Consider the following 14,397-nt stretch of genomic DNA (forward strand, 5'->3'; position numbering starts at 1 on the left):
CAACAAAGTCCCTTCTGGCCACTGATAAAGACACGAAGCCACCTCCCCTGTGTCATCAGCCCTGTGGCTGCAGCTGGTGTTTTGGTCTGGTTGTTCCTGCCCCTGCCCAGCCCTCCTCACTGGCTTTGGCTAGTCATTGCCCCTGAATATCAGGGCTCGATCAGAAGAGGACGAAGTCCAGCCAGTGGTGCTGTCTGCTTGCCCAGAAAAACCACGCAGAAAGAACCTGCGACAGAAGACAGCGGCCCAGCGTCGGCCACTGAGCTGCCACCCGCACAGGCGAGAGGACACCGAGGAATCAGACCCAAGGTGGCCCTTCCTTCAGCTCACACACCTGAGGGACACGATGGTGCAAAGAGCAGGGTTGGGGGAGCACTTACTGATGAAGATTACAGACTTGAAGCTACTGATGAGACCATGATGTTTCAGTCTACTCTTTAAATAACACCTAGTTCTGATTCGTGACGGAAGAGACGCCAGACACACACTCGGCAGTCAGCTCCAATGGGGTTCTGAAAGCACAGTATTTAATTGGAGACCTTGAAAAAGAAAATCAAAGCCTGCTTTTATTGAGGCACCGACAGACTGACCCGAGATTTGGAAGGGGTAGTTCGCTAATACAATACCCATCATCAAAGCAAACTGAGAAGACCACGGTGTCTGAAGTGGCTTTACAGCGACACGACGCCTTAATAAGTTACGGAGACGGCCTGCTCGTTACCCGCCTTCTCACTTCATGTTCTTTACAAACTCCTCTCCTTTCTTGATGGAGGCTTTCAGCTCAGGAATGGCCTCGGCGATCATCTTCTCTTCGAAAGGGGAGATTTTGCCAATGCCTAGATTCTTCTCGATGCCCTTTTTCTGAAGGAGAGAGGGGAGGTGGTAAGATTTTACGAGAAAGTTTCCATGAATGGGTTTGTTACAGAAAATCCCGCTTGTAACTTCATCAGCCCTGCCTCGCCTGTCTGACCGGTGGCTTCTGGGCAGCCTGCTGAGGGAGTCGCACACCCCGGGGACGGGGCAGGACGGGGCAGGGCGAGGCCGGGCGGGTGTGAGCCGTGCCAGGAGCTCAGCTTCTGTCATTCAGCCCTGGGCTGGGAGCTGGGCTCTGGCACTCGCTGTGTGTGCACCTGTCACACACAAGCCAAGTGTGTTTCCTTACTGACCCCACAGGAGGCTGTGAGGACACATGTGGGTTGCTTGGCACACAAAGAACTCAATAATTAGAAGCGCCCGAGTTATTCTCCCTGACACAGAGTGTACTTTTGGGATCTAGTCTTTTTCCCAAGTTGGTAAAGGACTGAAGAAACACTTTAATAGCCACCTGAATCCAACGTAATTAAGGAGATACACGTCGGACGTTAGAAAAACAGCAGGCTGGCGTCCAGGCTGCCTCCTCGGAGCCTCCCTGACCAGGACCATCAGCCCTGGGGGCCTCTCCTACAGGCCCCACCATGCTGCACACACCTGCGCTCAGCTGGCTCTGGAGCTAACCACAGGTAGTCCTGGAGACCAGTGTTGGTCTCAGGGATATTGGACACCAGGGTGTCTGTGGGAAGAGCTTCTTTCTGGGCATGAGAGGAAGGCGAGCACACATTTGCCTGATTCCAGCGGGTGCCCACAGCTAAGACGTGGAAACCTGCTCACTGAAGACTCGGTAGGAGTCAAGCAGACCAGAGAGCTGCCCCAAACCAGCCTGGCTGAAGCCAGCAAGGTGACTAGAAGGGCCCTGTCCCAGTGCATTTCAAGAAGGAAAACCAGTGAGACGAGGAGCAGGACCCAGGGAACGCCTGAATTGGAAGGTCTAACAAGTGCGCACGCCTCGGCAGGCCCCGAGGTCAGAATGAGGACGAACAAGCACAGCCTGGTGCGGGGAAGCCTCTTCTGTGAGGGCTGTACGTGGGCCGCCTCGGGACACAACGAGGGTCTAATTGGGAAACGCACCCAGGCAGCCGCTGCTGACCGGCTGCTGGAGCCGTCAGATTCCCGTCAGCCCCCCAGACTGAGGTTTCGGCCCGCTCCTGATTCTGCGATGCTTCTACCCTCAAAAATCCAAGCACAGGCCAGGCGGTGAGATGCAGTTACTGCACAAGGAAATCTGAACCATGGAGCAAATGCACGGAGTACGGCTGCTGAGTCTCAGCTACAGAAAATGCTCCTCCTTCCGGCCAAGACCTGGCCTCCAAGATACATACCCCGAGCAGCAATGGTGTGGAGAAGTACGGACAGTCCGTTTCTTGCGACTTAATGAAGGAACATTCGACAACTCCTTCCTTCCCGTTCATCGCATCCACGAGGGAGAAGACAAACCGGGCTCCAGCATACGCCATGGATAGGGTGGCAGAGCCTAGGAGGACAAAGGCAGGTCAGCCAAGCTAGCGCTGCGACGTAAGATCCAGGTGAGCATCCCCGCCAGCTAAAACCCCATCTGCATAACCTCCAGCTTTCCAGTCTCATCAGGAATTTAGGTCAGCATCCCTTGAAGTGACAGACCCGCAGATGGCATGGAATCAGCCCTGCTGACCTCAAACCCTACTCCACGCCCCCCAGCAAGTTGCGCTGCCCTCTGACGGGGGGCCTGCTTATCAGGCAGATGGACGTGAAACTTAGAAAAGGACCCGCTCCTTGCTGGGCCCTCATGAGTCTTCGGCTCTGCCTCTAAAAGCCTGGGGCTGCCTGAGTGCCTACCTGCTCCGGCCTTAGCCTTGACCACCTCCGTGCCGGCCTCCTGGATCCGCCCGATGAGGGTGGTCAGCTGGTCCTGGGGGATGTCCACCTTGGGGGTGCACTGCAAGTGGAAGTCACAGGGATCATGTGAGCAGGGCCAGGCTCCGGTCACCTCCCAGCCCCACGCCCGGTGGGCCCCGGCATCGCTGCCACGTGGGAAATCAAGACCTTTTTTTTTTTTTTTTTTAAAGAAAAAGCCGACTTTGTTGGGAGGTGTAGTGAGTTCTCTACTCATTTTAAAAAAACTTTCTCTATTTTGGACTAATTTTAGACTTAGAGAAACGTTGTAAAAATAGCAGAAAGATTTTCCTCACCCGGCTTACCCTGATAACACTTTACATAACCACAGTGCAATTATAAAGAACAGGAAATTAACTAAACCACAGACCTCACTCAACGGTCACCGACTGTTCCACTACCGTCCCTTCTGTTCAGGGTCCTACCCAGGACCCACCAGCACCCAGGGATCTCGCCTTTGACTGCTTCCTCAGTCCTCCCCTGGCTTTCAGGACATCCGTCAAGGGTACTGAATGCTCGCTTTGTAGGATGTCCATCAACTTAGATTTAAAAGGTACTTCCTCAGTATTTTCTCCTGAGGTTATGAGGTGATTTATCTTATTCTCAGTGGTGTTTACCTTGTCTCTCCTCATTTTTTTTTTTTTTTTTTTTTTTTTTTTGCTGTACGCGGGCCCCTCACTGCTGTGGCCTCTCCCGTTGCGGAGCACAGGCTCCGGACACACAGGCTCCGCGGCCATGGCTCGCGGGCCCAGCCGCTCCGCGGCATGTGGGATCTTCCGGGATAGGGGCACGAACCCGTGTCCCCTGCATCGGCAGGCGGACTCTCAACCACTGCGCCACCAGGGAAGCCCCCTCCTCATTTTTAAACAAAGCAGTTATGCCTGCTCTGACCTAATCAGGAAGGCAGTGATGTCTCCACCAGCAGTTTTCACTGTGTAGGAGCTGGCCGTTTTGAACACCTTCTGACCACACTCACTCCCACAGCTGCGGACGCTGACCACAGCCCCACAGCAGGAATCTCTTCAAAGTAACAACAGACGGTGAGATCCACATCAGCCTGATCCGAGGGCCCCAAAGTGAACCTCTGAACTGTGCTCGTGGTCTTGAGGCTTCTGGGCAGGGTGACACACACACCTGAGAGATCAGGGGGATGATGGTCTTCCCAGCATGGCCGCCAATGACAGGAACGTTGACGCGAGCCGGGTCCAAACCCTGATCACCAGAAGTGCAAAGCTTGATTAAATTTAACAAGCACTTTGAGGGTAAAACATGTCATATGCACCTAAAGCACCAATACCAGAAAAATCCACAGGACTCGGAAACCAGGTAAGAGGCCGCCTGACTCCAGCCGTGCTCACATGTCCCACTAGGCGCCCCCTGCAGTTTCAACACATGCAGTGAGTAACTCGGTGTCTGGTGAGGTCACTCCGAGGCTTCCCCTTCACAATGTGCTGAAAACTGCCTTCTTGAAGGGTCCCAATTGGTCCCCATCAGTCCGACAGCTTCTTGGAATCAGAGGATGACAATCCTCTTTCCCACACCTGATGTGATCCCCATGCATTAGCTCAGACTTATGTGCCTATACTTTGTTACAGAGAACAAATACCTCGTATCAGAGCAAGATTCCACAACACCCAGGGGTGAGAAGTCTGTCAACTCAAACAGTGATTGGAACAGAAAGAAGGAAACCAAGTTGAAAGGGGTCACAACGCCAAGGTTCATTAAGTGGGGCTTGCTGGGACGGCTGATTCATTTGTTAAACCGGAGGCACGATGCCCCCAAGAATCTGCGAACCAGGTATTTCTTAACACAGTCAAAAAAAGAAGCTGGTGGGAGTAACGGGAGGGGGTGAGCAGTCCCCAAATGCTGCCACCTTCCCCAAATGCTGCAGCTGCTAAAGAGAGACACCGTAAGTTAGGAACCAGCCTTGCCTAGGTCAGGGAGCCCAGCCACAAGGGTGGGCAGACCCAGCAGCACAGTTAATGGACATGCGCGGCAGTGTCTACAGGCCAGGGCACCACGCTGGTCACCAGGGACACAGGCACGAACAGAAAGGGCCCCTGCTTTTGAGAAGCTCATTGTCCAAAATGAAACAGATACAAATAGACGCTCCAATGCGATGGGTGAAGCCAGCCACAGGGTGGCTCTGGAAGGCACCTGAGAGAAGGCCTCCTGGGGCAGACCTAACTTCATCTGGGAAGGAGCAGGACTCCACCAAGGGGAAGCGTATTCTAGGCAAAAGGAGCAGAAAGAACAAAGACCTGGGGGTTCACAGAGCATGTACCACAGCAGAGCAGGAAGTGCAAAGGGCAAGTCCAGTGGAAGGCGGGGGTAGAGACGGCCGATGGGGGAGCCACAGGCTGCGAGGTTAAGGGCAGCTTCTCATTCTCCGTGCAATTCAGGAACTTTTAAGAATGCCAGGCAGCCTGAGATAAAGGGCGCATTCCTTAACTGACGCATCCAGCGCTAGATTCTCCAGCCAGGGTGGAGACATGCTTCCCCACCTCACATGGCAAAGCTTTGAGGCCAAGCCTCCATGGTCTAACAGAACTCTCTGTGGGAACACAGCAGCCACGTGGGGCTTTGGAGCATCTCAAGTGTGGCTGGTGCAACAGAGGACCACAGTTTCTAACTTAATTATGATTAATTCAAATAGCCACAGGTATCTACTGTTGCAGCAGGATTAGGGGCCCAGGGGAAATGTGTGCTTCCCCCTGAAGCTGGCAGCACCACGGGAGCCCTACGAGAGCGAGCACTGCTGCTTCCAGGAACCGGGGGTGTGTGCCTCGGGAAGCTGAAACCCCCGCCTCCCGGCCTGGGTGCATTCAGACTCGGCTTCACCGAGACCCGCTCCGCAAAGCCTTTCCTGACTCAAAGACAACCACAGTCTAAACACACGTGCGCTGAAATGGTGATTCAGTTGTCTCTGGAATTACAGTGTCTCTTTCCGCTTCACTCACAGAGCTCCCAGGCCCCGGGGCCACATCTCAGGGATCCGACCCCACTCGGAGAGCAGAGCCTGAGGAACATGCCAGAGCGTGAATCACAGCGGGGCACCGTACCGTCCACACCCCAGAAGAGAAGTGCTGGGCGCAGGGGAGGAAGAGGAAGGTCAACGGTCCTGTGTGCGCCCTTCTCACTAAGCTGTGTGCACGACAATTATTCCCGACTTGGGAGGACTCCCTCCTCCATAAGTTCACGAAAAATGGCCTGAAGCTCAGGAGGGACACTTATTTGGGCCAGAGGAAGTGGTTCTGCTGGGTCCATAACCCAACAGACCAGACAGTGAGTTGTGAAAGGTACCGAGGACTCCAGACCTGGCGCCGGTGCCAAGTCCCCCTCGGGACAAGCCTGGCGGCTCAGGAAGAAGCAGGCAGCCAGCAGGAGAACTGAGGTAAGTCACTGCAGGAACCCAGGAAGGGAGTCAGAACACAGACCAGGGACAAGAATTCTGACATGATTTCAGGGACTTTCCCAAGTTCTTCATGTTGGCTGATTTTATCATTTGCCTAATGATGAGCGGGTAAAACCTGTTAGGACCAGTTTTCAGAGCCGAGCCGATGAACACACGAAGAGCACAACCCAGTCTAGCCAGTGAGAAACCCAGGGAAAGCCGAACTGTTGATACAGCAGGGAGAAGAGCGAGCTTGGCCGGTTTCAGCCTGCAGAGGCCTGCTGTCTGCGTTCCCCAAGAGAACGCGCAAGCTGCTTCCCACCAAGGAGGCGAGCTATAAGGACATTTAAACCCTCCAGTTACATGTGACCTGTAAGGGCCCCAGTGTCCTCCATGCCCGTAAATGAGCCAAGAACAGCCAGAGAGGTTCAGAAAGGTAACTTGAAAGATGCCCGATGCAGCTCTTACCTTCAGTTCTGCAACAAAAGTGTTGGCTCGGACAATGTCCAGGGTTGTCACCCCAAATATTTTATTGGGGTTGTATACTCCGTGTTTCTTGAAAACTTCTGCTGTGATTGGGATGGTGGAGTTAACCTAGTAAATCCAAGAGAGAGGGGCACAATTTGCCTGCGTTCTGAGAGCAGAGCCATGCGACAGAAGGAAAAATCTTCTCGTCAGACCATTAACAAGCCCTAAGCTGTCACATTAAATTGCCCTGATAAGCGACCTTCACGATGGAAGGCCCCCTACTCTAAAAGACTGCTTCTTTTCCCCGCCACGAGAAAGAAGAAACCATTCACTGAGGAAGGCACTCTTCCCCTTGGTGGCCTCCGAGCCCAAAGTTCAAACATGCACGTGACCCTTCAACTATCAACTTAAAAATGTGATGAAGGCTCCACAAGGCACCTTCTGCTCCAGCTGGGACTTAGCCCAAATGGCCTTTTAAAAAGAAAAAAAGACAGCCTAGCAAGAAGCTACAAGCCACAAGTTCAGTCCCAGCTCTGTCACTCTGTGTCGTAACCCCGGCCAAGTTATCTCAACTCCTCAGAACTCAGTTTCTTAAAACGGGAGACAACTACCTCATGAGGCTGTTGTGAAGATTAAGTGACTTAATACATGGCCAGTGCTTAACACATTACCTGGTACATAGAAAGAATAAAAACAAGACAAAAATAGAGAGATTTATATTAGGCACCGGTTAATCAGCCCCCCAAGAACTTCTGCCCCCGAGGAAAGGTGAGCTGGTTGCAAAGGGCAGGATCCTCTTCTCAGAAGCCACGGGCACAAGCTCTGCGTGTTTATCAGCGGCACGTTCCTGAGTCAACATCAGTGTCACTGCACTTTCACCCAGATCCTTCTTATACTCGGGAGACCAGAGTCCAGATCAACCAACAGGGAGGAACGGAAGGGCTGCTGTCAAATGCAACCTGAGGCCCTGCCAGGGCGGGCGTGGGAGCCACAGCCGACTTCTCAGGAGGGACACAGCACCCAGAGTTTCTGAACCGAAGAACTAGCTTCCTGCAAAAACCAGCAAGCAGGGCCTGGGGGGCTGCGTACGGGATCACGTGTGAGTGTGAGGAGGGAGGGGGCGCCAGGAAGCAGTAATTGCAAACCCCAAGTAGAACACAGGAAAAGGAGTTAACAGGCTACCACAATCACAGCTGAAGCAGCCTCAGGAATGGGTTTATTTTCCAGGTGGATAAACTAAGATACCGAGAGGGGAAGCCATCTGCCCAAAGGCACACGGTCGATGGGAAAACCAGGTTAAAACTCACTTGGTCTACGCCAGAAGGAATCCTTAGGAAATAAATTTAAGGGCTTTTTTTTTTTTTTTTTTTTTTTTTTTTTTTTTTTTTTTCTTTTTGCGGTATGCGGGCCTCTCACTGTTGTGGCCTCTCCCGTTGCGGAGCACAGGCTCCGGATGCGCAGGCCCAGCGGCCATGGCTCACGGGCCCAGCCGCTCCGCGGCATATGGGATCCTCCCAGACCGGGGCACGAACCCGTATCCCCTGCATCGGCAGGCGGACTCTCAACCACTGCGCCACCAGGGAGGCCCAGGGCTTTTTATTAGCTCATCCACTTTATGCATTTCAGCACATGAACCTGATTATTCCCCCTCTAAGCACAGAAGCACACTTTTGCTAACTGTGGACTTTCATGCGGCATCAGCCGGCACTCACCGGATTTGCAATAATGCAGATCATGGCCTCAGGACAGTGCTGGGCACAGGCAGCAGTCAGGGTGGCCACAATCGTGGCGTTGGTGTTGAACAGGTCATCCCGGGTCATGCCTGAGAACGATCCAATTCAAGGTGTTCATAAAGCACAGGACGAATTTATAAACACGTACCACGTTGTGTGTGTTTGTTGTTATGGGAAATTCAAACATGAGTGAGACAGGGTCCCTGTTTCAAGTAAATCCATCTTGTAGGGAAAACGGCCCAGTGTGACAAGTACCAAGATAGAGGTCTGTGAGGGTGGAGCGTGGGGAGGGGAATGAGGGGGGTTATACCCGAAGAGGATCACCAAGGATCAGTACAGCTTCCAAGGTGGAGGCAGGTGGAGGAAAGGGCGTTGCATGCAAAAAAAAGTGCACACAGAACACAATGACCTGGGCGAGGGGACCCAGTGACAGGTGGAGGGCTTCATCTGTACCCCACAGGCATGGGGGAGCCTTTGGAATTTTTTTCTGCAGCAGAGAGATCTGACCAGATCCATTTTTCATGGAAAACCACATCCTCAGCTGACTTGTGGGGAGATGCTAGGCAAGGAGTTCGACACACACCTGGTTTCCTTGGGACTCCCGCTGGAATCACCACCACGTCGCAGCCCTTCAGGCAGTCTGGCAGCTGCTCAGGTCCGAGGTAGCCTGGAAAAAACACCCACATGAGCAATTTCACCACTTCCGACTTGGAGAGGCCAGCACGTCTGTGGGGACAGAGCCCGGGTAGGACGGGCCCACCTGAGTCCAAGGCCGGCCACAGGCCTCAGGACAGGCTGGAGAGCCCGCCCGTGAAGGGGTTCCTCTTCTGGAGAACTACCACTGTGGGCCTGATGACACCGGCTGGCAGAACAGTCTCTTTCACTCCACTTCCCTCCAGCCTCACTGGCCAAGCCCTGATTCGGAACAGAGTAACCATCCAGTTTCCCACAGAATCAGCCAAGTCGGCTGCTTTTCCTTATCCAACCCACTCGCCAGCACTTCTAAGCCCTTCTTGGTTCCCAGCAAGAGCTGCTTATTCCACCTCATGGTTATCCTAACAAAAGCTCTGTCTCGGAGTCAGATCAGAAGGCGCAGTGGAGGCCAGGAGAGAAAACCCCTGTGCTGATAAACAGGGACTAGATATTAGCATCCATTCTATTTACTCCTATCATCTGAGGAAAAAAAGGCCCACTTTCAAAGATCTCAGGGAAATCGGCCAAAATCTGCTTTGATTTGACTTCTCCCTTATTGTGGGAGCTTTTGGAAACTCAAATATACAGCCCAAAAGAAAATGAGCAAACTAATTCAGAGGGACCACGGAAGGCACACGAACAAATGATCTGACAGTCAATCTCCTGTGCTGTCTACACCAAATGAAGATACCTGCAAACACCATCAAACAGTCTCACACTGACAGCAGAGACAGAAAGCAGTACAAGTTTCCTGCACAGCAATCTGATACTTTATAGTAAAAGCTTTAAAATAGTCATACCTACTCATTCTACTTTTAGGTTTCTTTTTTTTAAGGATTCTAAGAAACAAGATGTAAAGATAAAGATGTTTACACAGCCTAGCTATTTACAGTAGAGCAAAACAGGAAACAGCCCAATGGACAACAGTGTGGGTATAATAATAAATAAGTGATAAATTATAGTACACCTTTAAAAATGATTTTACCAAGAATTTGGTGACATGGAAAAATGCTGCTATAATGTGAAGGTAAAATAAGCAGGATATATATAATTATATGTAATTATGAGTGACTTCTTGGATGACATACCTAGATTTCCCTTGGATTTTCCTAAGGTGGCCATGCTTTGAAGAAGCTGGCAAAGGAAACCCTGGGGTGGAGGGACGGCCCAGGGTGGGGAGCACCTGGCAGCATTTCTCACTGCCCCCGTGCCCCTGCAGGAGGCTGCCTCTTCCCCATCCTCATATTACTTGTTAAATTATAAAAAATTAAAAACGGGAAGGTGAGACCACCGTTGTTATTCTCAAAGACACTATTTAAATTTTTGTAGACTCAAGTCAAAAAAGGTGCAATAAGTTATAAAATTTAATTCTAAAATGAACATGGAAACCCCAAGTCTCTGAATACCTAGTTTCACTTAAGAATCTCACTCCAAACCTGAATCCTGGCCGACGGGGGAGGAGAGATCAAAGTTCTCCAGGGTCAGCGTGCTCAATACCTTTTACTGTCGGTCTGGTCTCTATGTGGCTCAGATCGGCGGCCACTCCGGGTGTATGAGCAATATCGTAGAGGGTCAGGCGGCTCACCAAGGGGCTGTTCTTCAGGAGAAGTGAAAGCGGCTGCCCGATTCCTCCGGAAGCCCCCAGCACGGCTACTTTAGCATTGTTCTAGAAAGAGGCACAGAGAGAGGACTGTGAAGATGGAATCAGCATGAAAAGGATCCACATGGTAAACTGCAGAGTACTGCACTGGGTCTCTTTTATTGCAGCAGTACCAAATGAAGATGCAATCATATTCCTACCATTCCAAAGGCCCCCTTTCCTTCTGAAGTTCAGAGGTTTGCCTCAGGAAAATAGGGGAGAACTCATGTCTCTAGATGCTGTGACAGTGAGGGGCATACTCCTGTACCCTCCGAAAGGGGAGCAAACTTCACTCAATCGCCACCTGGACTGGTAACAGAAGCCTTTCCTTCAATGTGCAATTTTATTTTTTATAAATTTATCTATTTTGGGCCGAATTGGGTCTTTGTTGCTGCGCACGGGCTTTCTCTAGTTGCGGTGTGCAGGCTTCTCATTGCGGTGGCTTCTCTTGTTGCGGAGCACGGGCTCTAGGCGCACGGGCTTCAGTAGTTGTGACACGTGGGCTCAGCAGTTGTGGCTCACGGGCTCTAGAACGCAGGCTCAGTAGCTGTGGTGCACAGGCTTAGTTGCTCCGCGGCATGTGGGACGTTCCTGAATCAGGGCTCGAACCCGTGTCCCCTGCATTGGCAGGCAGATTCTTAACCACTGCGAGTGAGGCTGTTTCTAACCTAAACTCACAAATAAGAAGGGGAGCCTATCCTGGCAAGCAGGCAGGGAGCTGCCAGGGAAGAAGACAAACCAAGAGAAGAGCAGCCACAAGAACTCAAAGCACGGCATGCGGTCCTCTGGGGCAGCCGTGTACTCTGGGTCTTTACATTATCATTGCACGCTGTGTTCCACAGCAATGGATGCTAGTAATAACGGCTTCTGTTATCAAAAATAAAAATCAAACCAAAACTCAAGCCGAAACGAAAACAACCACACAGTGTAATCTGCTCGAGGAAACTGAAACTCTAAAAAGCATATATTACATCTAAGATTGGAATTCAGGTTTCATTTGTTTGTTTTTAAGTTGGTGCTTTAAAGGTGGGCCCTTGACTTCACAGAAAACTAGCTGGACCAACCCAGAACCTGAGGTCTGGCAATCTCACCCACCTCCAGACCTTCAATTATCACTCCCACATCCTGTCCCGAATCCTAGGGACTCCCAAATTCCAACTCCACATTCCCAGTTCTGTTAGGCATACCACTGGTCCCACAAACCCAACTGTGTAAATAAATTTGTTCTTACCACCTCTTCCATCCCTGTTCCCAAATGGCATCTGTGTTCACCCAAATTCAAAACTTTAGAGCTATCTTCTGCTTCTTCCCTTATTGGAGACACCCAGTTAGGACACGAAAGGACTTGGCATCTCAAACATCTTCCCAATCTGCTCCTGATTTCCATCCCGATTCCATTATCTAACTTAGGTCCTCAGCTCCACCTCTAAACCACCCTTCCAAAAATTCAAAGTTTTAATCATTTCCTTGAGTAAAAATCTTCTCAAGTTCCTCAGGCCCAGATTACTCAGCCTGGCTCCCAAGGCTGACCAGGGCTCCAATGTGGGGAGCATAAGACAGTTCCCTTGGTGTGCAGGATGTCAATGTCAAGGCTGTGTCTTTATTTTCATCAATCAGGTGAAGAATTAAACTCTACCAAGAAACAGACTGACCTGGTGCTCTCAACTAGGGTCCTTAAGTGAATCAGTCCCATGTGACACAGAAGATGAACACAACACAGAGAGAGGGAAGAGGGGATTGCTTTCAGTGTGATGAGGTGATGTTATTGTTTGTATATTCTAAGGTTTCATCAACTTAGTTAATACTTATAAAAACATAGCTTGTAAGTGGTGATACCTTTACAGTGAGATGAGAATCTTTGGTATTGCAGGTTAGCTCACGGTCTCTTTGTAAACAAGCTGTTTCCAAACTCCATATCTTTTTCCACGTTGAGGAGTGGTTGTCAACAGCACACTGTTTAGCAACGGGGCTTTGAAAATGGATATATAGTAACACTTCCTTCACTTATAAGTTTGCTTTTTTAAAATTTGTTATGGTTTTAAAATTTCTGTTTTTTGTGTCACACATATTAATACATTAGTACATACGGAAAGACATAAATACACTGAGGTTGAAGTCTCCCTAGGCCAATGTACCATCTGGCTCAAGCCCATCTTTCTGACTCATACACTTATATACTTCAACAACTCCACCTTTATGTCCAATAGGCATTTTAAACTCAACATATCCAAATCTGAGCTCCTGATACCCCCCCTACAATCACTCTCTTCTAGCAGTATTTCCCACCTCAGCAAACCTCAACTCCAAAACCCAAAGCCTTGGTTTTCTCCATGTTCCTCTTTCTCTCCATACACCTCATGAAATCATTATCAGCAAATCCCACTGTCTCACCTGCAGTTAATCCCCCTTCCCCCACTCCTCAGCATCAGTCTTCATCACCTCCACCTGTCCTATGTTTGTTTACTCACTGTTGGCTTAAGTGCCACTTCTCACTCATCCTGGTATCACCTGCAGCACCCAGCACAGTTCTGGGCAACACGGATACTGAAATGTACTCATTCGTATATTTATTTTTCGAATGAACTGAATGCACAGGAAACTGATCTGAAGAACAAAAGCTAAGTAAGAAATGTGGAACCTCATTTAATAATCACCTCCCTTTTGGGGTGTGGTACTTTAAGAGGCAATGTGGGCATCTCCTGGATTCTAACTTTGGTTGTATTAGAATCACTTGGGGAACTTGGTAAAAAACACGGAGGCCCAGGTCCTACCTTCCTTCAATGAGCCTCGGCCTCTGATCTTTACCAGCTTTCAGGTGATTCTGACACACCAGAGTTTGAGAATCGCTGCCCTAGAAGAAGACGGCTAAAAATAGCTTAGGCTTAAGTAGTCCCAGGCCAAGCCACGCAGTTAACAACACCCGGGGGGCAGGCCCAGTCCGCCCACCGCAGGAAGGCGCCTTCAAAAGGTCCTTAAGAGGAAGCAGAGTCTTCAGGTTCTTAGAGGAAAGGCTTGATGATCCAAAAAAGTCACAGCGGTCAGGAGGGCTGAATTTTAATCCTCTGGCCAAAACACTGTGTAACCTTGGACCAACGCTCTGCTCTCGGTATCTCTGCCTGTCTGCACTATGGAGTTAAAAATTCACAGTGCTTGTACGGACGCTGCAAGAACGAGGTTAGTCTCTCAAAATACTATGGAAAATAAGTTACTTTCGGCCCTAGAGCCCTGGCTTCTCCACCTTGAAGGAGCACAGGTCAAGAGCAGACCCTCTGGGGGGCCGGGAGGCGAACTGGGAGGCTCGGAGAAGCGCCCCGGTCCTGGAGCTGGACTACTTCCCCACCCCCGACTCCTGGGCTTTCTCCCCCGCACCTCCTGCCCAGTATCAGGGCCGGCCCAGGACGCCACAGCCGAGGACCAGCACCGGGTGGCCCGGGGGTCAAGGTGCTCGCGAGCCAGTAACACACGTGGCCTAGGTCGGGGAGCCTCCACCTGCAGTTGCCCTTTGCAGGACCTACCTGGGCCGAGGTGCTGAAGCTGCGGCGGAGAGCGGCGCTGGCAGGCCGGGCGAGGGCGGAGAGCATGGCTGAGACGGGCGGGGCGCGGACTGCGAAGGAGCTGGCAGCAGGACACTGACTCCAACGACCTCCACGATGCACCGGACCTCCCGGCTCTGTTCCGCCTGGCCTCGCGAGAGTGGCTTGGCTTCCGGCGCCCCACCTCGCAGA

At 51.1% G+C, this 14,397-nt stretch overlaps 1 protein-coding gene across 1 annotated transcript; it reads right to left on the reverse strand.

Annotated features, from left to right (window-relative positions):
• Nucleotides 1–540: 540 nt before the first annotated feature.
• On the reverse strand, nt 541–14,346 carry MDH2 (malate dehydrogenase 2). Its single transcript, XM_081257589.1, has 9 exons — nt 14,188–14,346; nt 10,531–10,699; nt 8,924–9,007; nt 8,320–8,429; nt 6,608–6,733; nt 3,880–3,957; nt 2,689–2,788; nt 2,196–2,347; nt 541–861 (listed from the first exon to the last, which is right to left on the reverse strand). Exons 1-9 carry the CDS (start codon nt 14,251–14,253, stop codon nt 730–732), a joined length of 1,017 nt encoding a protein of 338 aa, XP_081113715.1. The 5' UTR covers nt 14,254–14,346; the 3' UTR covers nt 541–729.
• Between the last annotated feature and the right edge of the window lie 51 nt (nt 14,347–14,397).

The sequence above is a fragment of the Mesoplodon bidens genome (genome assembly GCF_964165515.1).
Source record: "Mesoplodon bidens genome assembly, chromosome: 15".
In the NCBI taxonomy this organism is placed as follows: domain Eukaryota; kingdom Metazoa; phylum Chordata; class Mammalia; order Artiodactyla; family Ziphiidae; genus Mesoplodon; species Mesoplodon bidens.